General features: G+C 43.1%; 1 protein-coding gene and 1 long non-coding RNA gene across 3 annotated transcripts; one reads left to right on the forward strand and one right to left on the reverse strand.

The window, feature by feature from the left end:
- Positions 1-390: 390 nt before the first annotated feature.
- On the forward strand, positions 391-18,952 carry LOC137208757 (uncharacterized). 2 transcript variants are annotated; one of them, XR_010935741.1, is made up of 6 exons: positions 391-572; positions 7,475-7,572; positions 13,897-13,987; positions 16,032-16,125; positions 17,592-17,702; positions 18,164-18,952. It is a non-coding gene; the product is annotated as an uncharacterized lncRNA (long non-coding RNA). The 2 variants fall into 2 exon arrangements; XR_010935742.1 differs by lacking the exon at positions 16,032-16,125.
- Positions 3,555-27,659, reverse strand: PLEKHS1 (pleckstrin homology domain containing S1). Its single transcript, XM_067709349.1, has 12 exons — positions 27,416-27,659; positions 24,034-24,080; positions 18,302-18,390; positions 18,084-18,190; positions 17,621-17,755; positions 15,946-16,021; positions 14,943-15,059; positions 13,036-13,161; positions 10,403-10,518; positions 8,916-9,017; positions 7,495-7,630; positions 3,555-4,747 (listed from the first exon to the last, which is right to left on the reverse strand). Exons 2-12 carry the CDS (start codon positions 24,062-24,064, stop codon positions 4,568-4,570), a joined length of 1,215 nt encoding a protein of 404 aa, XP_067565450.1. The 5' UTR covers positions 24,065-24,080; positions 27,416-27,659; the 3' UTR covers positions 3,555-4,567.
- Positions 27,660-27,735: the final 76 nt, after the last annotated feature.

Consider the following 27,735-nt stretch of genomic DNA (forward strand, 5'->3'; position numbering starts at 1 on the left):
GGATAGAAATCTAAGTTAATCCAGCTTCTGAATCTGAAAGCCCTCTCTCTCTGGGCCTGTTTATGACAGTTTAAATCCCCCTTCTCATCCTAAGGGAAAGTACTTGGCACAAGCCCTGAAGAGAAAGGGGTAGGGGTGGGGAGATTGAGTGCTTCAACTTCTCAGCTGATTAAAGAATGATTGCTGCTCCCACCTGTCTTCTCCACCCACCTCCCCGACCCATCAACATGCACACAAACGCACCCACATCTATGTAAGCGCCCTTCTGGAATCCATGCTAATATGTCAGCAGCTCTGAGTCAGGATAGATGTATTTGGCCCTGCATGTCCACTGCATGTCTTACCAGCTGCTATTTAGGTTTCACTCTGAATAGTTTGTGTCCTCAGCAGAAAGAACAAAGTGGAAAGATACAGACACCCTCTGAGGCCTGTCCTAGAGGCATGATGCAACCATGAGGAAGAGGGAGCGGCTGAGAGGTGGCAGCTCAAAATGCCCTGTTGAAAAGTTGAGCAACGGCAGAAAAGATGTCACCCTGCAAGCTGGAGGGGCCACGCGGAGCTGGGGAGCCCAGGTAATTCTCTTCACATTGCCAGCTCTGGTTTCTTCCCCAGCAAGACTGAAGTGCACCAGATTCAGGCCTAGGTTATATGATGGCCAAGACTAGCTTATCATCCATTCTCGTCACCTCCTTTCCTCCAGAAATATGCCCAGAACAGGGCTATCTCTTGCAGGGACGTTTGGGTTCATCACTCTGCAGCCCCCAGCTCCACCTTCACTCATGTTCGTCCATCTGGAATCGGGCTGGAATGAACAACAAGGGCAGCTCTGGAAGAGGAAGGTCACAGATGACTCTATGCACCGAGGATGGGTGTGGATGCGGTGGGGGGTGCACAGTGGGAGGAGGGTCTATCCTACCCTCTCTGCTCTGATGAATTACATGTCTGTGAGGCACATGTCCTTTTCGCCTTGGCCTCGAGACTTGCCCCCATCTCTCAGCAGGATGTCCCACAGTTCTCTTGGCCGAGTAACAAAAAGCTGGGTGTGGGACAAATGCCTCGGTTAGCAGATTTCTGGGCCAGTCACCAGCTTTCCTTGGGGCCACTCCCCAGTGGCAGAGAGCAGAGTGGAAACCAGGCTTCCCTGCTCAGGCACAGGGTTCCTTTCTGGAGGGGGAATGGAGGGGTGCTTGTCATCAGCCTCCTCCAGAACTGTTGAAAACGAAGGGCCTCTTCCTCTCAAAATCACCCTCGTGCATATTCCGTGTCCTGTAGCTTCTCAGAAGATGCACCAGCCTCTCCCCGTTACCCTGGGGGGTGATGCTCCCCAGAAGTGCTCCCTGGTCCACCTGCAGTCCAGTCACCTGGTTGTTAGAAGGCAGATTCCAGGGCCCCACAACAGAACTACCAAATCAGAACCTTTGGGTTGTGGGAGATCTTGAAATCTGCCCTGAGACTTCCTTTGGGGAACAAACTGCTCATGTGGGAGAAGCCCCTAGAGCAGGATCTTCGTAACAGGTATCCCAGATGGTTCAGCTGCAGGTGGAACGTTCTGGGACGAAGAGAGGGCCAGGAGCAGCCTCTCTACCCTCATTACACAGGGGAGAGCACGGACTGGGAGCCAGGAGTCCTGTGTTCTCCCAGCACCTCCGTGAGCCACGTAGACGCTTCAGCACCTTAGTGTTCAGGCTCTTCTTCCACTCAGTGCGGAACTGAAGGGCCTGGGAGCTAGTGCTTGTCTATCCATCTCAGCTTAGACGTCTGAGCAAAACAGGAGAAGGACCTCTGGGCTTCAGAGCAGTGTACCCACCCCATTGCTGATTCCCAGACAGTTTTACCTTGAGATATATATATATATATATATATATATATATATATTTTAATATCTTTATTGGAGTATAATTGCTCTACAATGGTGTGTTAGTTTCTGCTTTACTGAATCAGTTATACATATACATATGTTCCCATATGTCTTCCCTCTTGCGTCTCCCTCCCTCTCACCCTCCCTATCCCGCCCCTCCAGGCAGTCACAAAGCACCGAGCTGATCTCCCTGTGCTATGCGGCTGCTTCCCACTAGCTATCTACCTTACGTTTGTTAGTGTATATATGTCCATGCCTCTCTCTCGCTTTGTCACAGCTTACCCTTCCCCCTCCCCATATCCTCGAGTCCATTCTCTAGTATGTCTATGTCTTTATTCCTGTCTTACCCCTAGGTTCTTCATGACATTTTTTTTTCTTAAATTCCATATATATGTGTTAGCTTACGGTATTTGTCTCTCTTTCTGACTTACCTTGATATTTTTTTAAATTTCCTTCACTAAGGTGGCTTGGTTTCTACTTATGAAGGCTTAATATATAAATGTTTATATATATATATTATTTACGGCACCTGTATTTATTTTTCATTATAAATGTGACATGTGCTGATAGTTATAAAAAAAAAAAAGAGAGAGAGAAAAATTCGAACATTATAGAAATGCCTCCCCCCAATGGCCAACTGTGATCATACTTCTCAGAGATGATTCTTATCGACAATTTGATGTATGTTCTTCTAGACAAAAAATGGTATTGTCTTAGCAGCAGCAGTATAACTAACCTTTACTGATTGCTTACTCCATATCAGGCAATGTGTCAGGGGCTGTTTGTACATCATCCATTTCAACATCATAACAACCCCTGTGAGGGAGGGATTTCTCTCCCCAGTTAGGGTTGAGAAAAAATTTTTTTTAATTTATTTTCTTTATTTATTTTTGGCTGCGTTGGGTCCTCATCACTGTGGGTGGGCTTTCTCTAGTTGCGGCGAGCGAGGGCTACCCCTCGCTGCAGAGTGCAGGCCTCTCATTGCAGTGGCCTCTCCTGCTGCAGAGCACGGGCTCTAGGTGCGCGGGCTTCAGTAGTTGTGGCACATGGGCTCAGTAGTTGTGGCTCATGGGCTCTAGAGCGCAGGCTCAGTAGTTGTGGCACATGGGCTTAGTTGCTCTGCAGCATGTGGGATCTTCCCAGACCAGGACTCGAACCCGTGCCCCCTGCATGGGCAGGTGGATTATCAACTACTGCACCACCAGGGAAGCCCAGGGTTGGGAAAATTTTATATGCACCAACACCAGTCATTTATTTTTGTAAATGTGGGATGATGTTATACCTACTGTACTGCAACTTGCTTCTTTCATTCTTAAGATATTGTGAACATCTTTCCTAATCATTCGTGTAAAACTTTGAACAGCTGCAGAATGTTCAATTATATGAAGTCATCATAATTAAGCAATTCCCAAAGGATTTTTGTTGTTGTTGTTACAAACAACGCTACTGTGAACAATTTTTTTTTACGGGTATCTTTGTGTATTTGTGTGAGTGTTTCTGTAGGATAAGTTTCTAGAGGTAGAAACACTAGGTCAATATACACATATAAAATCATTATACAGTATACCTTAAACTAATACAGTGTTATATGTCAATTATATCTCAATAAAACTGGAAAAAAGTAGAGTCTTAACTCCAATCTAGCTTTACCAAAAAAAAAAAAGAAAGAAAAAGAAACAGTAGGTCCAATAGGGCATGCAAATGAAAATTTTTTTAATACTTTTGTGTACAATCTAGATAACAGAAAATGAACTATATTTGAGTGTCTCATCTGTGTGCTGAAGGTCTTTTCAAATCTAAATCCAAATACAAAGTGAAGATCAGGACAGCTGTTTCTCAGAGCTGGTTTTAGATTCTTGGTTCTGCCATAAATGGCTATGAAACCAGGAGCCATGAAGAAAATATATCATTAAATGTCTGAGGCCTTGATTTCTTCCCGTGTGAAATGGCAACACAGTAAGATCTATTTTCCGAAGGCCTCTTTTGCTCTACCATTCCCCCATTTGATTCATCCTTTAGTTCTCTGCATTTGTTTTCTTATTTATGAAAGAAGACTTGACCTTTTGGCCTTTTAGGATCAATGAGTTAATGCATCAATTAGTTAAGAACTTTCAAACTTAGAAGTGCTAAGCAGTTCCCTTATTACTTGTAGAGCAAGCAAACTTTGCTGGATATAACCTTAAAATTGCTTGGACTTCTGAAATTGTTCCTTGGTCTTTAAGAAAACAAGATGATCGTTAAATCCAAGAAGTCACTGTGTCTTAGCATTCTGCATGTGATGAACAGCAGGAGGTGTCTGGGAAGGCTGATACGGTACCACATCTCTCTCGGGAATCTTGGCTTCCCGAAATGAGTGTTTCCAACTGTCCATTCCCTAACAAAGAAGAGACTGTGTGGACCATGACCTCACCGAACACACAGCACACTTTAGATGAGAAACTTACCCAATCTCAGTCTGTGGTGTTTGGGACAAAGTCTGAGATAATAAGGCCTTACATTTTCACTGTGTTCCATAGTTATCATCCCACTTGGGCCTCTCAACATCCTGACGCAATAGCCAGAGATGGGATGGTTATTCCCATTGTTAAGATGCAGATGGAGAAACTCAGAGAGCTGTGTTGACTGCCTGCTATCACACAGCGGTGAGGGGCAGAGCTCAGCACAGAGTCTGGGGCCCATCCTCGCTTGTCGGCCGTGGGCCCCAGCACGTTACTCTCCAGATCCTTTCTGCTGACCCTTTTTAATGGCTAGACTCCTCTCCAGTGTCCTCTCCAGTACAGACGTATCCAGTTTAGAAGGTTTAATACCTTGGTCTGGTAAGTGGCATGTACAGGCTATTCCGTGGAATTTCTCTGAATTTGGGATCCGAGCGATGGTGAGTTTTACTTTCTAAAACACAAGAAAGAAGAACATTAAATGACTAAAGACTATCTTTAGAACTGTTGGTTCTCAGTGTCAGTCTGTCCTCATTCACACCCTTTGAAGCTGGTTTTGAGGAAAATCTGGGCTGGAAAAAACCAGGATGACTTATATTGATATATTCATGTGGAAGATGGATTTTTATTCTCTGGCCTCCACTGGCCTGAGCCCTTAGGGCAGATTCCAGAGTACATCAGTCCTGTCCAGATGGGCCCATTTGTACCAAGAAATAAAAAGCCTCTTGAAACAAGAGAATCCAAATAAGACCACCAGACAGGACCAGCCCCTGACAAAATTGGGAGGAGACTGAAGTTCTATGTGTTTCTCCTGCAATCTAGCATCTCCTCCCCTTTCCCATGCACATCTCCTCCCCCTCCTTTTAAAATCTCACATTCTCTCCCCTTCCTGTCCCTACCCACGCTCACCCCAAATTCCCATTTCTGTCAACTTCATTCTCAAGGATGGAAAGTACATCTGCTTGGTTCAGCTGTTGTAAAACATTAGGGGCCTTTGACTGCCCCTCCTTTCGTTCCATATCTTCCCATCTTCCACTATCATTTTTCCTTTCAGGGACCAGCTATTTGAATTTTAAAAAGGACTGGATATTTGTTTTTAACATAAAGAAATAGATCAGGAATGGTAGGGGTGGGCAAGTTGGGGAGTTTTTTGATCTTCAAATAATCATATTGGTGAACACATGTATTTCTCAATAGCATCTAGGAGAAAGGGGGGCAGGCAGAATGAGCCCAAAAGAAATGCTGTCAGTCCCTCTTATGCAAGTGACTCCACAATCTAGAAGGCAGTCTTGATAAACTGCAGTCAGCAACACCCAGGTGGAGTTCCTCCTGGATCTGCTCCCAGGGAAAAACCCTTTTCTTGGCTTCAGAGCTGATGCCTAGGTCTCTGGATAAGCGTATTGTTTGGTAACTTTCAGAAGATTATATTGAACACTTGGCCGCAGCATGGGTCTTTGGCCGAGGAAATATATTACAGTTACTAGAGCGTTGGGCTGGACTCCTAAAAGCTTCCCTTTGCCACCACACAAACTCCTACCCTAGTCTTCAAAACCCAAGTCAAGCATCCCCTTCTCTGAGACACCTTTCTGGCCTCCCTCAAATAGATTAACTTCATTCTTCCTCTGTGATCCCATGGTCCTCTGTTCGTATCTCAAGGCACATACTGCACCTGTAACTAGCACATAATATACCTGTTTTATCCACTAATCTGTAAGCTCCTTGAGCTCAGGCCGAGGCCATTTTTGTGGCTCTAGAACCTAGCAGAGAATACAGCATACAATAGACGTTCAATAAATGGTGAATGAGTGAAGGAATGAATGAGTCCTTTTGCTCTAACACTAACTATTTATGTATCGTAGACAACTCCCTCATTCTTACTAAGTTTTCCCATCTAGATAGTAGGGGTAGTACAATTTGTCTAACCAACAAAGTTATTGTGTGATGCAGAAGAGATAAGACATATTTAATCATAAACTCTCAGAGCTGGAAGAAATTTGAGAGATCTTCCTGTACCGTGGTTTTCAGAAATTCTAAGCCAAGTTACTGTTTCCTCGAGGTGAGGTAACAGGAAGTTCCAACATGAAAAAATAATGATAAACATACACTGCTGTCACTAGCCAAAGCCCAGAACACCGTCCTCTCCCTCCCCTCTCCTCCTGTCCTGGTCTTAGGGGTCCAAGAAGTACAGTTTGAAAACCAACCCTCTCTCACTTTATAGAGAAGAAACTGAAACTGACTTGTCAGAGAAGGAAGTGACTTTCCCAAGGTCAAGTGGCATGTCAGAAATAAAAATAGACCAGGAAAGGAGTTAACAGTATGGAGACTGTACTAATAGGCAGAGCCTTTTAACGACACGCGTACTCGGTCCATAGTCACATGTTCAGTATAATTCTTACAATAAGTCTGCAAGGAAGGTATGTCCATTTCTAAGATGAGGAAACGGAGGCTTAAAAAGCCAAACCTGGGGGCTTCCTTGGTGGCGCAGTGGTTGAGAGTCCGCCTGCCGATGCAGGGCACACGGGTTCGTGCCCCAGTCCGGGAAGATCCCACATGCCGCGGAGCGGCTGGGCCTGTGAGCCATGGCCGCTGAGCCTGTGCGTCCGGAGCCTGTGCTCCGCAACGGGAGAGGCCACAACAGTGAGAGGCCCGCGTACCGCAAAAAAAAAAAAGCTAAACCTGTTCAGCATTCCCCAGCCGATAGTAGAAGAAGTAATAGTAACCATTCTGAGCACCTAATATGTGCCCGTCACTGTTGTAAGCATGTTATATATTATCTCATTTAATTCTCCAATAACTAGCATTATCATTATCCCTAATTTTACAGAAGAGAAGATTGAGGCACCATTTGGTTAAAGGAGGTTGGATGTAAACACTGAGCCTGCCTGATTCCACTGCAAGCTCTTTTTTGCCATGTCATGCTGCGTCTGAGGTCTTGAACCCAGCCGTTCAGTCTCCTAGCCCAGTGCTCCCTCCAAATACTACTTGACACAAAAGAATTTTAAAAGGGTCCTAAAATAACATTCTTGTTATTTAGAAGTATCTTAGGAAGTGTTATTTACACTTCTTATTCTCTTATTTACATATGGTGGCTGCAGATTGCAGAATCTCATTTGTCTTCAGAGCACAGCACTGTTCAGACACCATCCAAGACCTTGATCTTGTTCCTTCTTGCCCTGACTAGGGCCAATCAGCAGGACTCACCTCCCTCTGGATGGACCGGCTGAGAAACAAGGAAGCCTCCTCCAGGCTCTGGGGCTTCAGGTCATTCACGGCCAAAAGGTGATCTCCGTGAAAAAATAAGCATCCCAGGTGCGGGGGGCCATCCCACTGAGCCACACTGCAATGAGGGTACAGCATCCAACACAAGAGTGAGACGGTGCTTGCTGGGAGTGCGGGGCACAGATGGAGATACAGATGGGGCTCCTCACTCTATTCTACCACTACTATTACTAGTTTCTTTAGCTATATTGCACTATATCTGAAGTAGTCGAACTCTCTTTTTCTGTTTGGAATATTCTTTCTTCTATCATTACTCTGGGAGCCTGAGTCTTCCTCCAAACTCCAACTCCAACGACACTGCCTCTCCAAAGCCCTCCTACGCCACCCTTCCTTTACCTTAATTAATCTCTCCTGCCTCTGGACTTCTACTGCATTGTCTGAGCCCCTCGCTTATTGTATGCTCAGATCAAATGCATTTTATATTTACTTGTTTATGCAGCTGTCTTTTTCAACAGCTTTGAGACCCCAGAAGTATGGAACCACCTTTAAAAAAATGGTTTTTTATAACCCCATAAACAGAAGATGTTACGTACTGGGTTGGCCAAAAAGTTCGTTCTGGTTTTTCCGTAAGACGATACGGAAAAACCCAGTATTTAAAGTGAGCACACAGTGAATATGTCATGCAAAAATAGATGAATTATTAGATGAGCAAGCTCAGGTGTAGAGGAGTCCATAGTTTCCGTCAAATATGTTTTGAGCCTTAGATTGTGGGAAGTTCGGAAAAATGGCAGGTTGTGGTTCCTGCCCTCTTATAGAACTTATAATTGATGTGTGATGTTTACATGAACAAGCTTTCTTCTATTCTAAAAATGTAATCTTCCATCAAAATGAATTACAAGGTCTTTAAAAGAATGTAGAATCAAACAAACAGTGATCATTCTAAGAAAATTCTCTGCCACACAATCTTCTGTGTCTGAGTCCCTGACCAGCAGGTTTTTACCTGATGTCTAGAAGTCTTCGACCCTGGTATGCCATTTTCTTTTAGACCTTAGATTCTTGTTGACCTCACTGACTTCATTCATCAAATACTCACTGCCCGTTGTTTGGCAATGATTTCCTTGGACGATACGTATTCCTGCCCACTTTTCCTCACTTTCAAAAAATCAGAAATTTAGTGCTTCCTGGACTTTTGGGTCCTCCTATACCCACCTATCTCCCAGCTGTCCCTCCTATACAACAGTATCCTTATTTCTGCCTCAATCAAAGACGTTTTGTGACAACAGCAGCACGAGAGTCCGAGTTCTCCAGGCAGTTTTGCCACATACAGTGCTTCAAGATATAATGACTGTCTTCATATCATCCAACCCCATTTATAATCAGTAACCCTCAAATCTCCTACCTACCATATCCGTCCTGCAGCTTCTCTGAGAGCAAGATGGTTTATGATGTCAGGAGGAGAAAGGAACATGTTCAGCTTCTCCACTTGGATTTCATCGGGGGTGTTACTACAAGACATTTGTAAAAGTCAGGCGACTCTCTCTGGCTCTGAACCGTACCTTCTGAATGGACTTTGGCTTCCGACATCTGAGACGGTATTATGCCATTAAAGATTGTCCAAAACATTTGGAGAAGAATAAGAATTTAAGTTACTCGTTAATGCCCTCCTCCACCCCCTTGGGATGTGGTAGCGATGGTAGACAATGGAAAAGGAGTAAAAAATGGACGAAGTTCATTATATATCATGTCAGTTTGCACACTTCTCCACAGAAGGAGACATTGAAAAGAGTTAAAGTTGAGAACGATCTCATCAAATGTTCTTGGCATCATTTAAAACCTGAAAGTTCTCCAGCCTAGTCTACAACCAAACCTCATGTGACTTGCATGCCTGTCATTTTAATAGTAAAATCTGGGTGATATACAACCCAGGTCAGGGTGATCCAAGGTTCCAGAACCTGAAAGGACAGAATTTTTTCAAGTATTTGAAAATGCCACTTACAGCCCAGGGGACTGCTCACTACACTTCCAACTCTGGTATTCACTGTCCTTGGTTACTGTATCAGTGAGAAGGGCAAGCTGGACAGATTCTTGGCTCAGTTGGAGATTAAAATGTGAATTCTGAGTACAAATGGAAGCCTGCCTTGCTCTATGGGCTCATAAAATTTGAGAAATGAGAACTTTACTTGATTAGTATAGACAATTGCACAACACTTAGTGAGGCCGCCCCCTTTTTGTCATTCGTGATCTGTGCTTCCGTATTGGCAGGTGAAAGACAAGAGCCCGTTCCTGAGCCTTGTTCTTGTGGGTGAAGCTCCCCGTTCAGGATATCTGCCAGGGTCTGGGATTCCTCTTTGCCATCAGCAGACTTATGGGACGACTCTTTGGAAACACTAGAGTACAAGAAGTTAACACAAACCCTTTTTCAGCGTTATCTATTTACAGCTTTCCGTGGTGTGTGAATCAGATTTAAGTAGCTAACAGCCATGTGAAAACTAACAAGGTTTTGAAGTATGTCCAACCATCAGAATCCCAGCTACAGTTAGAACCAGATCCAATAAACTTTCCTTCTAAAAATGGACATGGGACCAAAATAGCCCTTTACATTGGGAGGGTTTGGAGAGACAAAGGGAGCGTGTGAGAGACGTAAATGCAAAATAGAAAAGAACTGCCCCGGGAGACAGAAAATGTCCCCAGGATGTCACTAATGGTTTTCTATGGGTAGAGAAACCATTCTCACGTTTACTCGTTTTGAGATGACTGAATGGCGTGTTGAACTTGGTCTATGGTAATGCTTTTGTATTATTATATCAACTATTTAAATGATCTGGTAGCAATTGTTCTAGAACAGTACATTAGCTAAGATCAAATTTTAAGGTATGGCAGTTTTACTTACCAGGATTTCATGGACATGTAATGACACTCAACTGCCTCGGAGACCTGGTCTGGACTACCAGGTCCAATGGGTTCAACGGGTTCACCAGAATCATTGGCAGCAGTATTATTTTCCAACTATAGACAAGAGGCAGAGACGTAAGGATGTGAGTCTATCAATAAGCCAGGTACCTTGTCACCCACTACCTGATGGCTCTGGTCCCTGAAACGGTATGTCTACCATTGGATGAACAGTGGTGCTCATTCTGGGGGAATGAACCAGTAAAGCTTCTGGCAGACTCCAAATCTGCTTTCTTCTCTAGGATTCCCCACGTTCCTGATACAAGTGTCCTATTGGAGTAAATTGCTGTCCATTTTTCTGTGTCATCACTAGGCACTTAATGACATGAACTTTTTGCCCAACCGATACTATTATAGAATCACGACACCTGAGTGGGTCAAAGGCTCCGACACAGTGCAGAGCTGGCCTCGGGCTACTCTGCTCACAGGCAGTCAAGTTACTTCAAGGGGCTGTAAGGATTCTAGAAAATACTGTCCTCTGGGGATTCTCCACTAGCCTGTTGGAACTAAGTCATTTGGGGCAATGGTTTCTCAAAAACCCTAAGGGCTTCCGATTGCCTACCTAACAAATTAACCATGAACCATCACTGGAACACTTCTTTCCAGTCAAGCCAGCCCTCCCACCACGCCCCCACAAACGGTGTTCTTCTAGTGCCCATTTCATGCAGTTTTCTTCCCCTTTTCTCTTTTGTCTAATGAAGCTGTATTCAGGCCTGGCTTGAGGTCCCATAGCCCCCTCTGATCACCTCAGCCACTGCCAACCCCTCCCTTCTCTGAACTTCTACGACACGGTGTTGTACTTAATTTTTGTGGTGGTCTTCCAGCTTAGTTTTATCTGCCTTACTAGACTTTGCATCTCGTAAAGTACCTAGCAAACGCCGGCATACAGCTAGCGCTCAGTACCACCTGGCTGGTTGGTTGGACTGTCACGAAAGACTAGTCGCCGTCACCATGTCCCAGAGAGCACTGGCATGAAAAGCGGGGTCCTGTGGTCAAACGAGCTTGGGGAATGCTGTGCGTTGTATCCTGCTGGGCTATTTATAATGCACCACTGCATACTAAAAAGGCGCTGAGACTTCTTCAGTGAAGAAGCTTGTGTAACTTACTTTGATTTGGTGTTTCCAGAACTTATTTCACCTCAGACTGCTTCTTAGGTATGAACACGTCACCATCTTATAGAAAAACCCAGTTTGGGAAATGCTGCCTCCCTTCCCCCAATTTTGCCTTCCTACTTCCCATTTCCATTCTCTTCTCTCTGCTGTCCACCTTGAATATAGCTGCTGGGTTAATAGTACTAGAAGATAATTCGGTTTTGCCCCTTCCTAACTGAGAAGCCACCACTGCCCCTTGTCCTGCCTGCAGCATGAAGTCAACTTGGCATTCAAGACCCATTATGGTCTGGCTATATTTTCTGGTTGCTGTGGGTTTTTTTCCCCTAATATGCCACGCACGCTGGGTTAGAGCTCAACTGAACTATTCATCATATATGTTGTCAAATGCCATTTTGTGTCTTGAAGCCCTCCCTGACTCCAGTGGAGACAGAAAATCTGTCTTTATTTCTATTGCTTCCAGAGCTCTTTTATTTTTTAAAAAAAGTATTATTTTATTGAAGTGCAGTTGATTTACAATGTTGTGTTAGTTTCTACTGTACAGCAAAGTGATTCAGCTATATATATATATACACATATATATGTGTATATATATATATACATATATATATATATGTATATATATTGGGTTGGCCAAAAATTTCATTTGGGTTTTCCATAAGCTGTTATGGAAAAACCCAAATGAAATTTTTGGCCAACCCAATATATATATGTATATGTGTGTGTGTGTGTGTGTGTGTGTGTGTGTGTGTGTGTGTGTACACACACACACACACACACACACACACATTCTTTTTCATATTCTCTTCCATTTTGGTATATCACAGGATATTGAATATGGTTCCCTGTGCTATATAGTAGGACCTTGTTGTTTGCTTCCAGAGCTCTTTGACCATGCCCTGGTGGAGCATCGTCAGGTGGTAACTGGTAAGACTGTGAGCACTGAGGGCAGGCGTGATATCAGGTCCTTTCTGGTAGCCACCATGCCTAGCACAGTACAGGATTCGCACACAGAAGGCACTCAGTAGGGAATTCCAAATGATCGATAGACTGGTTGGTATGTGCCACACAATTTATCACCCAAGGGTATTGTTGTTTCTGCTCATGTTATTATTATCTCTTCCTAGAATGCAGAAAGACTCCCCAGATCAATCCCTCAAGTCCAAATTTTGCCTATCATGTAAGGTCAAATGTCATTCCATGGAACTTCCCCTGGCCTCTGTCTGGAAGTCAGCTTCCCCGCCTACCACCCCTCATGCCTTCTGAGCATTTTACGAGCATCTCTCTTCAGCATGGAGCCCTTTCTGTCTCGTATCATGGTTGGTTCCTATTAAAGTGTCAACACTGTGAGCACATCACCTGTGTCTGATTCTGAAACCAGCCTAATGCCTCAGAAACAGTGCCTGGCAGGGGCTCAGTAAATATTTGTAGAAGGAGTAAATGATTAGTAAACAGAAGGGGTTACCTCTATAAGAATACTTCGAGGATTACTATAATGACTCTCTTCTTCTGTATCTTGAGCGGTCTCTGGCAAGAAGGCATGCGGTAGATGAGCTTCTCTGAGTCCTGAAGACCTTTTTTCCATTAAATGCTGAATAAAGAGATGAAGACAGAGTTAATGCTTTTTCTTTGTCTTTGCAAGAGACAGAATTAAACCACATGTTTTCTGGAAAAGGCATAATAGATTAATTGGGTTGAGAACATCCGAGGATCTTCCAAGGTTACATCTAGAAGCCCACACAACTTGAACTTGCTTCTTGAGTCTGGGTCACCACTGATATAAAAATATAAGCCCATCTTTCAGGTTTTTCTCTATTATTGGGTCCTGTAACTCAGAACAAGTAATTCTCTCCGGTGGGTGGTGTTCTAAGTCACTAAGCTCCGCCACTGAATCCTCCACCCTCATCTTTTTCTAGTTTTCATTCAGTGCCATCTGAGAAGCTAATTAGCCCAGGGTCAAGGCACTGCATCTTTTCCCTTTCCGCTCAGTGTTCCTCTTTTGTGTTCTGCTTATATAATTCTACTGTTTCCATAGCAATGCAATTTTGTAGCATCGATCATGTGATAGTATGAATTGTAGGCTTCAAGGTGATCTAGGTTCAACCAATTACCGCTTCCCTCTCTAATAGATACAGGACAGTACAAAGTAGCTGCTTTGCCTGGCAGGAAAATTGTTATAAGTACAATTCAATTCTTCCAAGTACAATGCCTTAGAGCAAGGGGGGAGGGGGGGTTGAAAAAACCCTGAATGTTCTCTAGCAAGTCCTTGAAAGAAAGTGATTAAAAAAAAAAAAAAGATGTATTTAAGTTGTGTCCGTTTTTCTAGCTCCAAGTTCACGAAGCCAGGTCATGCTCAGTCTGGGATGAGGAAGGGTTCCCATTTTATTTTAGAAACAGCAACAACAACTCCCAACAAGGTAGGTGGTTCTCTTAACTGAAGCTGATTAGAAAATCACTGGATTGGAATACATGGTATGAAAAGGTGAAATGACCAATAATATTATCTCTAGGGAGAAGGGGTACAGGAGTGAAAAGCTAGAGGCATTTACTGAAAAGAGTTATCTTTCTCAACCCCATTTCCTACCACCTTTCCTACAAATACCAAATGAAGTGTTTGGCCTGGTGCATTTGATATGCTACAGAAAGCTTTTAAAATAGTTGGAGAGCTTCCAGCTAGATAAAACAGTAGGCTATGCCCTATTAAGATGTGCCTGGTACCCAGGGAAAAGGCAAAGTCAGTGGTTACATCTCTAAGGGACAAAATAGCATCCATGGCAGAAGAAAAAACACCACTCAGCCTGTTCATTAATAATATCCAGAATTGGGAAGATTGCAAATCCAAGAGAGCTGAAAGCACAATTACAAATCATTTTCAAGGGGCAAATGTATTATTTGTTTTTTCCTCCAATGGACTTCTTTAGAAATGAAGTCACACACACACACGGAGAAGCAAGACTGATTTGGGTAAATAGAGGAAATAATAAGAACTCTGATTTTTGCCTCAGGAGTACAAATGGTCAAGTAGTGTTCGGGGAATTTTTTTTACAGAAGTAATCTTTGCCCTGTTGGTGAAGGGAAGGAAAAGGCTACCATCCAGGCTTTTGTTTAGCTGGGGGGATCTCCACCCAACATACCCGATGTACCTGGATGCATATCAAAGAGCATCCAAAATGAATGAATACATTTAGATGTAGGCAGGGCAAGCAGTAAGGCTCATGGTGGGAGGGGAAACAGACTAAATATAGGATAGATCATAGGACCAAGAATCATTCTTTGGTGGATTAGGCTTTGAGGAAGATGTCAAATACATTGACTTTTGAAGCATCAGCTGGCTCTCAGGCAGGGCGTCCTAAGAGAGGTAAGTCCGCTTACCATGTCTGGAAGACTTTTTCTTGCTGTGGTCGTGCTGACAGCCTCCGGTGTGTAGGAAAGACCAGGGAGAGGGATGGGGTCTGAAGAGGGCCTTGTATCACCAAATGAGAGTTTCTCCTGCTTATCAAAAAGGAATATTGGAATCAGGGCATGATTGATCTCTTGTCTAGAATGAAGCAACAGCCTGGTCATGGGGCTCTCTGCTTCCAATCTTTGACCACTAACATTTATACTGCTGGCCAGCATTCTCCCGTTTAGACAAGAGCTGGTCTTGTGTCTCTCCTGTTCCAAAACCCTTGAGGACTCCCAGCCTGGCCTTCAGAGATGCTCTAAGTTTCCCTCAACCTGTCTTTTCAACGCTGTGTCCCTCTGTACCCCACCCCTTCACTCTAATCATTTGAGCACTTGTAGACACACTTTGCTTTCCCTTCTCCTTGGCCTCTGCTTTTGTTGTAAGCATGGAACAATCTAGAAACCATGTCAAAACGATACCTAGAGGCCAAAGTTTCATTTATAAAGGTCTGTCCTAAGAAAGGACTTAGGTAAATTAGCAAAGGTTCTTATAAAGTAAATAAACAACTTAAAATTTCTGGCACTTACATCAAAGAAACCTTATATTGAAAATATAAGATAGGTAAAAAGCATGTTTTTTAGAAACCACCCTGGACTTAGTCATTCCAAAGGTAGCTGTTATGTACCTTGAATAACAACGATGGAAAATACTGTAGTTTCAGCTACTATTAAAAAAGGCCACAGTTAGCTTTCACTCCTCCTACTCCAATAATGAAAATTTGAAGTGTCTGTATTTTAGCTCTCTTGCAAAACACAAAAGATTTTTTTTCTATTGTTAGTCATAAAAATAACAAGGATGTACATTTTCTCACTTATTTATTCCCTGTATTAATGCCAGTTGCTAAGGAGGGGGAAAAAATAGCTCACATTGTTTCCTTGTGAAAGAGGGCTTTGTTCAGGTGTCCCGCTATTTTATTAGTGAAATAGTTACCCCTGTATTCTGGCGTGCTGCTTTTATACTCCGGCAGAGGGATGACAAGAAAGAGACCCAGTCTTTAATCTTCTCCCTGTTGATAGGAATAAACTTTCAGCCGGCATGTGGCAACAACGGCGCCTGCGCTCATTTTGAACTGGAGGAGGATTCTTTTATTAAGATTGGACAGGCAATGGGGTAGGTACCAGGGAAATAAGGATCTTTTTCTTTCTTTCTTTTTTTTTTTTTGCTGTACGCGGACCTCTCACTGTTGTGGCCTCTCCCGTTGCGGAGCACAGGCTCCGGACGCGCAGGCTCAGCGGCCACGGCTCACGGGCCCAGCCGCTCCGCGGCATGTGGGATCTTCCCGGACCGGGGCACGAACCCGTGTCCCCTGCATCGGCAGGCGGACTCCCAACCACCGCGCCACCAGGGAAGCCCCAGGATCTTTTTCTTGAGTGGCTTAAATGCCCCCCCCTCCTTGGATCCTTACCACCTCCATGCTAACACACCAGAATTAACCCTCATGCCACCCTTGTGAGCAAAGCTCAGAGAAATGGGAAGAAAAGTGGAAAGTAACAGTATAATCACAGGGTTTGGAGCTTTTGACTTTGAAACGGATTTCTTTTGTGTTCTTAAGGGGCCCCTTAACCTGTCAGAGCCATTTGGTGTAGCTATTTAGGTGTGCCTCCCTTTAGGGAGTGCATGTATTTAAGGATGTATTTGAACAAATGCATATAAATCACATCTTCTTTCTATTGACTCCCAAGACAATTGTAAGGAAAGGTTTTCGCCTGGGGATTGATCTGCAGCAGATCAAATCTCTTCATACGGATACTTGGGCTTGAGCATTTGCCACCTCCTCTGTACAGCTGCCTTCTCCAAATTTAGCCTCTCTGTCAAGCAGATAATCGCCCGCAAAGAATCCATTTGCCATCTTCGCTAGCACCAGGAGCCCCTCTTAAAAACTGAAGACTCCTTCGGGGACGAGCATAGCCACTCCCTAATATATGTACCTTGGGTAGATGCTAGCGTACTGGCTTCTTGTACATAAAATGTATCCGCGGTGATGGTGACAGTTATGGGTTGAATTGTGTCCCCCGCCTCAATTCACATGTTGAAAGCCCAATCCTCAGTACCTCAGAATGTGACCGTATTTGGAAGTCAGGTCAGGTTGTTGCAGACGTAATTAGTTAAGATAAGGTCAGACTGGAGAAGGGCGTCCCAATCCAATATGACTAGTGTCTTTATAAAAAGGAGAAATTTGGACGTAGAGAAGTGCACATAGGGAGACTGCCATGTAAAGGCTGGAGGTTTGCTGCCACAAGCCAAGGAACTACCAGAAGTTGGGAGAGAGGCCTGGAACAGATCTTCTCTAGAACCTTCAGAGGAACCATGGCCTACGACACCTTGATTTCAGACTCCTAGTCTCCAGGACAGTGAGACAGCAAATTTCTGTTGTTCTAAGCCACCCAGTTTGTGGTACATTGCTATGACAGCCCTAGGAAATGAATACTGTGATTTGTCAAGGTATTTTAACACATAATAAAGACTGCCAAGGTGGTGTTTAAGGTTGTGGCCATGGGTTTCTAGTCAAGGCATGTTTATGGTGTACTGGTTTAAAATGTTTTTGTTTATTTGTTTGTTTTTTATTTTGCATACAGGAGACACCCTGTGTTATCTTACTACTTACCTGTCATAGCCAATGAGGAAGTATTCCCTGTTAGTGGCCCTGATCGACATCACTTCGTCATGATGGCAGTTAAACATCTTCTGTACGGATTGCATTTTTTCATGGTTACTGATGCCGACTTCTATACTGGAACTTCTGTTAGATATAGATATAAAGTATTAAACGGATGCAAATACAAAATTAGGAAGAAATTGACTAATGTTTTTTATTAAGTTTCAAATTGAATAAAACTTTAGATCTGTTTGATCAATACTTTGAAAATTGTCCAATAGTTTTAGAAAATAAGTTTAGATCTGGTTTATCACTGATTGAAAATACTTTGTTCAGCCTAAAACTTAATTCCGAATTCCTATTTCAGTTGGACTCTTAGTTCCACAAATTAACGTTTTCTAATCTTTTTTCTATTTTGCAGGCAACACGTTAGTATTTGTTATTATAAACATTTTCTTGATTGGATACGCACTGATCAAGTTCAATAGAACCTCGGTGATGATGGTCTTTGTAATAGGAAAGACTAAAGCCCTTTTCTCCACTCTTTGACAGGATGAAAAGCCGCTTTTTCCAAGAGGTCTGAAAAATGAAAACATTTTGCATCTCAGTTAAATCTCAAAGGAAGAGAAAGGATTTTAAAAATGCTCATGAGGCTGGTGGGAGGCCTGTTAAATCTTTGTGAATACTTACTGCAGAGAAGAAAAGCTGAGGAGGTGGTGATTTAATAAAGTAATCTTGTTTGCAGACTTCATTTTCATAATATAATGTAAATTGTTTGCCTAATAAAAGAAAGTGAACAGGACTCAGTCTGTTCCCTATAAATTTCTGAGAAGAACTGCTTCAATTGGAGAACACTGTTTACTGCTGGAAAGGTCTTCACATTATTCAGTTATGGAAAAACACATCTATAATAGGCCAGGAGAACAAAAAACCCAGGACCAAGTGTGTGATTCTTATTCATCCACTGTCGGGACCTTTGTTCAGATGACATTTAGAAGCTCTTTAATGCAGCTCACACCTGTCTGGCTCTCCGGATGCCGGTGGCTCTCTAGATGTGAGCAAAGATTTGTCTCCCTTCCTGTTGAATCACCAGCCGCAGCGGCAAGATAATTCTGCCTTGACCTTTGACTTACCAAACAAAAGCAAAAGCACCTGCTATTGAAAATAAGGTGGCAGAGTGGTTAAATAGGAGCTTTCCAAAATGTTAATTGCTTCTCTGTGAGGATGGACATGTATAGGCAGTTTTGATTTTTTCTATATTTTTGAAAAGGTCTGCAAGAAATATGTACTACTTTCCTTATCTAGAAAAAATTAATGTTGCTAAAATAAAATTTATTTTAAAAAGAAGACCTTGGTTTTGCTTTTACATCCAGGCTATAGTTCTAGTTCATCCATGGTTTGGTAAAAGACAGCCTTTACTAAAGAATTAGCACTTCTTTATTAAGTGAAAACAGAATGAAGATTAGGTACTACAGCTGATGGAGACATTAGGCTCGTATCCAGTAATTCTCAGCCAGCCGTCCTCACCTTCCCTGCCTCTCCTCCTTCTGCAGCAGCTCTGCCTGCTGCCCCCGTTCTTCCCACCAAGGAAGAAAAAAGGAAAGAGAAAAACAGAAGGAAACAAAAGCAAAAAGCTTTAGCTCCTTTATTTAATGGTTGTGTGGCTTTGGACAAATTCACAGATTTATTTACTGAACAAATACTTACAGAACACCTTGACTCACTAAATTTCAGTTTCCTCATTTGTAAAATGGAGGTGAAAAATAAAGGAAAGCCAAGAGCATCGTAGCCACTGCAGTCCCTGACCGACAGTGCACCCTGAGAGGAATTCAGGATGAAAAGCAGGATGCGGCACTCTGTGATCTAGAAAAACAGTCCCCATAGATAGTCAGAGGTATTTCAGGAAGAATTTTAATGAATCCAAATCCTTGCAGCTTCCCGTACACAGATGAGCACTAAAATCATTAACTTGAGGTATCTGTTCTTTGTGACTAACAGCAACCTTTTACTGAGATGTATTCTTTTTTTTTTTTTCTTCTTGCGGTACACGGGCCTCTCACTGTTGTGGCCTCTCCCATTGCGGAGCACAGGCTCCGGACGCACAGGCCCAGCGGCCATGGCTCACGGGCCCAGCCGTTCCGCAGCATGTGGGATCTTCCCGGACCCGGGCACGAACCCGTGTCCCCTGCATCGGCAGGCGGACTCTCAACCACTGTGCCACCAGGGAAGCCCTACTGAGATGTATTCTTGACTGAATGTATTTTCTAGCCAAAAGTCATACATAAGCTGGTTTCCCCCTACCTCTTCAGAGCGGTTCCCTAGAGCTACTGAGAGGCTGTCTCCCCAGTAGGAGACAGAGTGGAGTAAGAGAACAGAGTGAGTAAGAGAGGAAGAGTGGTATAAGATGAGGCTGCAGATGAATCCTGCAGCACCTGGTAGACACTAGACCATGGTACAGTTTGCATTTATTTTAAAAGCAATGGACAACACCATCCATGGATTAGCCTTGACCAAAAAACACTGAAACAACCTCATCAACCCTCTAGATCCAATTTGCAGGAAATACAGAAAACAGAGAAACATGCTAAACACCATACTAGGGATGTGATCAGCAAAATTCAGTCTCTAGGGGAACTTCTAGGACAAAATCTCAGTATTTTCACCCTTGGATAGATCATTTTTGGCCCTGAACATCTCCACCTCGATTTCCCATAAACTTCTTTCTCTCATCCTTTTCTCTCAGGTGCCCTAGATCACTTGGTGGCATCTATCCAGCCTCCCCTCCTAGAACACTTAGAGTCCTCTTAAACTTTCACCCTTCCATCACCCTTCTGTCCAGTCAGTCATCAGTCATGTCCGTTTTACTTCCTGGATCCACCCCTATCTCTCTGTTCTATCCCCACTGCCTTCAAGACCTTCATACATTTCAATACATTAAAGTCACATGAATTCAAGGCCTGCATACGTTTTTCACTATACTGCTTTGGTAACTGTCTAGATTGACCCTCTAATTCCATTCTTGGTACCTTCAAAACGATCCTCGACATAGCCCTGAGAGTAAATGCCAAATCTGGCCAATTTTGTACTTTGGGCAAAGATGAAATAACAGGAACTGGATTTACTCTCCTGTCTGAAACACACAAAAAATACAGAATATATAAATTAGTTGTGTTCATGACACTGGTCATAGGCAATAAAAGTCATGGATCCCTAAGAGATAGGAAACAAACTTGGTGAGCCCTACAATTTCCTTGGCGGAGTTTCCAGTCCACAGCACAGGAAAGGGGAACTGAGGTGGGCCCAGGTGGACCCCTGAGCGGAGGAAACAGAGCTGAAAGTTCAGGGAGATCAAGGCAGCTAGAGCTCATAGGACAGAGGGAAGAGCCGCACAGAGGGAGAATCCCAGAGACAGTCACAGGGTCGCCCTCAAGTATTCAAGAATACTGATCAGTATACGTGTGTGGGGAAACTACCCAAGGCCAGAGAATGAACCATCAGAAAAAATTAGAGGGAAGAGTGCCCAGTGCTCACTGGGCCAGAAAAAGTGCCAGTTCCGTCCAGCCAAACTGGCAAAAATGATCATTGATGGAGGACTGGGTAGAGTACTAGGAAGGTCTTGCCTCAGTAGTGGGCAATAATTAGCTCTGGGCTGAGGACTGCTCCAGACCTAACAAATCATAAGAGCAAGTCTTAAAAGGATCAAATTGTTTCCAAGGAAGTTAACTGCATCCCAGAAAAAAGCTCAAGATTCGTAGAAATACAAAAATATCCAGCACCCAACAAGGTAAAATTTGCAAGGTCTGGCAACCAATCAAAAGTTACCTGGCATGCAAAGAGACAGGAAAGCAGGACCCATAATGTGGATAATCATCAATCCTTCAAAACTGGCCTAGAACTGACACAGATGTTAGAATTAACAGAGAAGTTCATTAAAACAGTTATTATCAACTGTATTTTATACATTCAAGAAGTTAGAGATATAGAAGATATAAGAAAGATCCAAAGTGAACTTCTAGAGATGAAAACCACAATGTCTCAGAAAAACAACAACAACACTGGATGGGATTAATGGGACTAAAACAAATGGAGAGTGAAAAAAGAACCCCAAACACAAAAGAGCACTGGTGCATCGTGGGACAATTTCAAGTTTCAGGTCACTGGATTCCCTGAAGTGGGGGAGGGAGACAGAAACAAATATTTGACGAAATAATGCTGAAAATTTTACAAATTTAAAGAACACTATCTCAGAAATCTCAGCAGGTCAGGAACCCCAAACACAAAATATAGGAAGAAAACTCTAACAAGGAACATCATAGCCAAATTGCTCAAAATCAGTGATAAAGAAAAACCTTAAAAACTGTCAGAGGGAAAAAAGAGATAATGCATACAGAAGAAAAAATAAGGGCGACGTTAGATTTCTCATCAGAAACAACGCAAACAAAACAACAACAACATCAAAACCCAGTGGAACAACGTATTTAAAGTACCGAAAGGAAAACAGTGTCATTTTAGAATTCTATAGGCAGCAAACATATCTTTCAAAAACGAAGGCAGTTTCAAGACATTTTCAGACATGCGAAAGCTGAAAGAATTCAGCATCAGGAGGCCTGCATTAGAGGAAACGTTAAAGGAAATCCTTCAGGTGGAAGAAATGATGCCAGATGGAAATCTGAATTTATACAAATGAATGAAGAATGCTGAAGTGGTAACTGCAAGGATAAATATGTGAAATTTTTATCTGACTATTTAAGACATAAAAATTCAATTGACGGGGCTTCCCTGGTGGCGCAGTGGTTGAGAATCTGCCTGCTAATGAAGGGGACACGGGTTCGAGCCCTGGTCTGGGAAGATCCCACATGCCGCGGAGCAACTGGGCCCGTGAGCCACAACTACTGAGCCTGCACGTCTGGAGCCTGTGCTCCGCAACAAGAGAGGCTGCGATAGTGAAGAGGCCGGCGCACTGCAATGAAGAGTGGCCCCCGCTTGCCACAACTAGAGAAAGCCCTCGCACAGAAACGAAGACCCAACACAGCAAAAATAAATAAATTAATTAATTAATTTAAAAAATTTCAATTGACTACCTAAACCAAAAACTCTTGATATATGTTAACAACATAGATGAATCTCAAAAGAATTATGTTGAGTGAAAGAAACCAGACAAGAGTTCATACAGTATGATTCCATTTATATGAACTCTAGTAAATGCAAACGAACTTAGAGTGACAGGAAGCAGAACAACGGGGAGTGGGATTGGGTGCTGGAGGGAAGGATTATAAACAGGCACAAGAAGACTTTGGGGAGTGATGCATGTGAGTACTATCCCACTGTGGTGATCGTTTCCCAGGCACATACACACAACCTTATCAAGTTGTTCATTTTAAATATGTGCAGTTGATTGTATGTCAATTATACCACAATAAAGCTATTTTTCTAAAAATATGAGCAATCCAAAAAGCAAATCTGATGACACCACTTCCGTGCTGAAATGCTTCAAGCGTTGCTGGTTATGTGAGGTCAATATCCGGCACCATATAGCACCACTTTCCTGTTCTCCCCCCGTCCTTCCTATTTTACAGCCACATTCTCCTTGAACACAACCTGCCTCGAACCCACTTCATCGCTTTCGGTCATGCCGTCCCTTTCTGCTGAGATGTGCCGTCTTTCCCAATCTCTTTTAAAACCCTATACAGCCTTTAGGGGCCAGCTCCATGACGCGTGTGCTTTTTTTCCCTTCAGACTCTACAGAATTTTGCACTTACCTATCATAGCCTGATCATATGTGCCTATCTTAACTTCCCAATACAGCTACTAGAATGTATTTATCTTAATATCCCAATGAAATTACAAACTCATTGAGAGAATGACTATTCTTAATTAACCTGTACATCCTCTGCAATACGAAGCACGGTGACTTACTAATAATAGGTGCTTCGAATAAATATTCAAAAATACTCATTTTGGAATGGAATCAGATAGTTTGATTTTTAAGTTAGTTCATCCTAAACTTGCGACCAATCAACTACAGTGAGGCACGTGAGCATGAAGCGGGAACATCTGAATAATACTCCTTGACCTATCCTCATAATAAGCCCTGATAACAATTTTGGCAGTGTCTCCAAGTGAGAATTTCATATAAAATTAAGGAAATATTCTCCAGTCTTTTCTGGGCTATAGTTTGCTGTTAGTACCATCTCCCAGCAACAAACGGAACATTTGGTCCATGAAAATCAGAAAATGCCGAATTTCTAGATAAGTGAGCTCTTACAAAATAATCAGCTGAATCTAATAGCCTCCGCTACGTTCTCCACACCAAGAATAATTATCCTTACTAAAACCATCTTCTGTATCCTGGTTAGTGTGACGGGAATTGATCATTATTTTCAATAGAGTTTTTTCCCTCCGAGAATATGTCCCTTGGGTACCTGAACTCTTCCGAGGTTTGGGTTCCATCATGGCTGCCTGTTCTCACCTGTCAAAAAGAAGGGTTAAGCGTTAGTCCCCAAACAACGGTATAGGCTTAGCCACTCAATCACCAGGCGTCAGGATGGTGCTCCCAACGTTGGTCAGATGGCTTATCGTCTCCCCTCTCCCCATTCTGCCCTTGAGGTTGATAGTAGCCATGGTAATGAGGACCCACCCAAGCAGCCTGTGTTCACCAAGTGCCCGTTCTGTGGAGGTGTTGCTAGGATGACCAAAGGAGCATCTTCCCTGGACTTCCTCTGCTCCTGCTTCATAAGTGGCTCTGACAAGACAGCCCCTGGGGATAGCAACACCACCAAGGAACAGAGACGAGAACAGGGCAGAGGGCAGCATGCTATGGACGAACTGCAGCTGAGAAAGCATTTCTGGCCCAAAAGAAGCCCAAGATAAGCCCTCCTCCATGCCAGGAACTCATTTTCTCCAGAGGGAAACCTTACAGCAAGGACCAGGGCATACCCCTATCCGTAAACTGCCTCCACTGCCTGTGTGCCCCGTTCCCAGGGCTGCCCAGCACTGGGGGCTGAGGCTGACATGGTCAAACTGACTCTAGAGGTCAAGTCCTTTCCTGCACAGATCTGCTGACAATCCCATGATTGACACGGGGCCCTGCGAGGAGAGGAATCCCACAGGGTAAGAGACCACGGGGCAGGTGAGATCTCTGAAACGGGAATGTATTGGTGACCAAGTTTTACCTTGAAACAGACTCTCAAAATAGGAGGAAACGCTGAACAGGGCTGTGCTAGGGCAGTCCCAGGGCAGTCCCAGGAAGTGGGAAGAGGCAAAGGGCTCTTTACCATGCAGTTGGCATGATGTCATTCCTCCTCTCCTGAGGTCTCCCTTTCTCCAGCATAAACCCACTCAATCCTCCCAGGGCATAAATGACTCAAAGGAAATTCCTGAAATATATATGTATATTGCATATAGTATACAATATACATATACTATACTATAGTGTGTGTGTGTGCATATGTGTATATATATATATATATATATATACATGCGCATATAGTATACTATATACATGTATACATATACTATTTGTGTACATATATATAGTAAACAGAGATGAAAGTCTTAAGGTTAAGACTGCAAGATCTCAAAGCATACTTTTGGTGATCTGTGAAAGGCACATGGGAACCCTCTGAAGACAAGTGGGGTTTTCCTGGACCTAGAACTCACACATTCCCTAACTAAAAAATGGTTTTCTCTGTTGAGGTATCTCTGTATAATAACGATAGTGATTATTTGAACAAATAACAAACAGATAACAAGTGAAGTAACAAACAGGTCCCTGGGGGATCTTAAGGCATATGTTGGATCTCTGGTGCCCTCAGCCCTCCCCTGGCGTAAGGGCCACGCTTAGCTCTGTGCAATGGGCACCAGGCCGCTGAGACCAAAGCCTTCTGTTCCCTGGAAGAGCATTTCTGTACAAGGAAAAGGAATAGAACCCAGCTAAAAATTTGCCAACCATGGACATTAAAAAAAATTTACCCCTGAGGTTTTGCTTTAGATCCCTGCGGTTCTTTCCAGTTGTAGGGATTTCACTGCCTGAAGCAGAATTGGGGGCCAGCGGTTCTCAGCCCATCGCCTTTCCCCTCATCCCTGCATGTGGGACTTGACCACCTTTCCCACAGGGCACTTAGCCTGGTGAGCGATGGAGTTCAAAGGTGAGATTGCAGGACTGTGCAGGAGAGACTAGCTGAGGGGAACATTTTTTTTTTTTAATATTTGAATTTTATTTTATTTATTTTTTATACAGCAGGTCCTTATTAGTCATCCATTTTATACACATCAGTGGATACATGTCAATCCCAATCGCCCAATTCATCCCACCACCACCCCCACCGCTTTGAGGGGAACATATTTTAAAGCAGTGTTTTTACTGCAAGCTCTCTTTGTTTAAAAGCCCCAAATCATTCTTTTTCTTGATAGAATAATTCTTTGTTAAGCCTTTACAGTTTGTAAAATGTGTTTGCTCACATGACTGCTTTGGTGTCGCAGAACTGTCCTGGGAGATAGCTCGTTTTACGCACGGAAAACTGCGTTTGCGAGAGGACGAGCGAGGTTACTTGTGCAGAGCCCCACGCCGCTCCACGCTCCCACCCACATCCATGCTCCCTGCACACCGTGGGCGGCAAGGAGAGCTCTGGAGGATGTTTCTGGCCTTCCAATGTCTGTGAAGGGCCCCAAAGTCTCGTGTAGGGACCACTCTTCCTGCTTTTTTTTAATGGTGGTATTTTTTTACCCACTGTAAAATGAGACGGCAGTTTTAGAGTATTAACTCTGGAATCCAGATTCATCTCCATCAGTTATGACATGTGATCTTGGGTACCTTATAGCACCTCTCTACACCTGTGTTCCTTCATCTATAAAATGGAAGCGGTAATATCACCACCCTCATAGGATTGCTGTCAGCATCACTTGAAATAATATGGCGAAGAGCATTTTATAGGTACTTGACAAGTGTGACTTGTTGGGTCATGTTCAGTTCAGATAGTCTATGATTCTATGATTGTTTCATAATGACTAGCATGTATTGAGTACTTCATACATTCCAAGCACTTCTAAACAAAATCTGTGTCATAGATTTCATATATATATATGTATATAAAGGATTTCACATATATGTATACATATTCTGGATTTCACATAATATATATTGCCTATGATCTATATCGATTTCAAATTATTTTTATGAAATTCAGTATATGTATACATATATATGAAATCTACTATATTCATACATATGAAATCTATTCTATAAATTTTGCTGATATAATGTAAGCAAAGTTTTAATATTATATATTACATATATGAAATCTAGTGAGACTCAACATAGCAATGAGATATAACAATACTATAACATTTACATTATTCTTACAGTGATACAGTACCCATTTTACAGATAAGAAACTGTTACCAGAAAGATTAAGTAATTTGCCTTTGATCACATAACTAAAAAGAAGCAGAGCCAGCGTCCTAACTCGAGAGCTGGTGTCTGAACTACTTTGCTCTTCCTTTCACCTGAGAAAAAAGAATTAAATCTGTTCAGAGTTTGGCTTTCATTTCTTGTCATTGCCCCCAAATAAAACAGCCTTTCAGATTTAACTCTTTGATCTTGTTCAGGAGACAGCATCCAGTCTTATTGCCTAATCTGTTCATTGTAATGAAATCTGATGAGTGTGATACCAAGAGGTCCTAGTTCCCTCTGTGCAGCCCAAGAAGGTTATAAAGAGAGAGCCCGTAACAGTGATTCTGTTCAGTTAAGCTTCCAGATCAGCACAGTCTTGAGAACCCCAACCAGTCACGTCAAGCAGTACTTACTGGAAGCCAGGTGGTCACTGGTTCGGTTCTCAGCGAAGTGTCCTGTCCTTGTGTCTCCTGAACTCACCGCGGCTCGCTCTGAGCTCTGACGATTAAGTACAAGCTTTTTCTGAAATGTGAGTCAATGGGAAATTCCCAAACTTCTATCTTCGGGAAGATTTTACTCTTAATCCAAGCTCAAGGAAGCTGGTGACCCAAGGGAAGTCCTGGGCTTTCATTCTTCTTGTGGTTTGGCACAGAGCTGCCCCAGGCATTCCAGGTGTCTAATAACAAAATAAAAGCAAACAAATAAAAAATTCCTGCCAGACTTTGGACCATGA

This window comes from Pseudorca crassidens, chromosome 16 (assembly GCF_039906515.1).
Source record: "Pseudorca crassidens isolate mPseCra1 chromosome 16, mPseCra1.hap1, whole genome shotgun sequence".
In the NCBI taxonomy this organism is placed as follows: domain Eukaryota; kingdom Metazoa; phylum Chordata; class Mammalia; order Artiodactyla; family Delphinidae; genus Pseudorca; species Pseudorca crassidens.

What these genes read in the sequence shown, in the direction of transcription:
- PLEKHS1 (XM_067709349.1), bottom strand. Translation starts at nt 24,064, where the DNA reads ATGATGGAACCCAAACCTCGGAAGAGTTCAG. An exon ending in GAAAAAGTCTTCCAGACATG is followed by an intron (nt 13,162 to 14,942) that starts GTAAGCGGACTT and finishes CTCTTTATTCAG; the next exon opens with CATTTAATGGAAAAAAGGTC. An exon ending in CTCGAAGTATTCTTATAGAG is followed by an intron (nt 10,519 to 13,035) that starts GTAACCCCTTCT and finishes TCTTGTCTATAG; the next exon opens with TTGGAAAATAATACTGCTGC.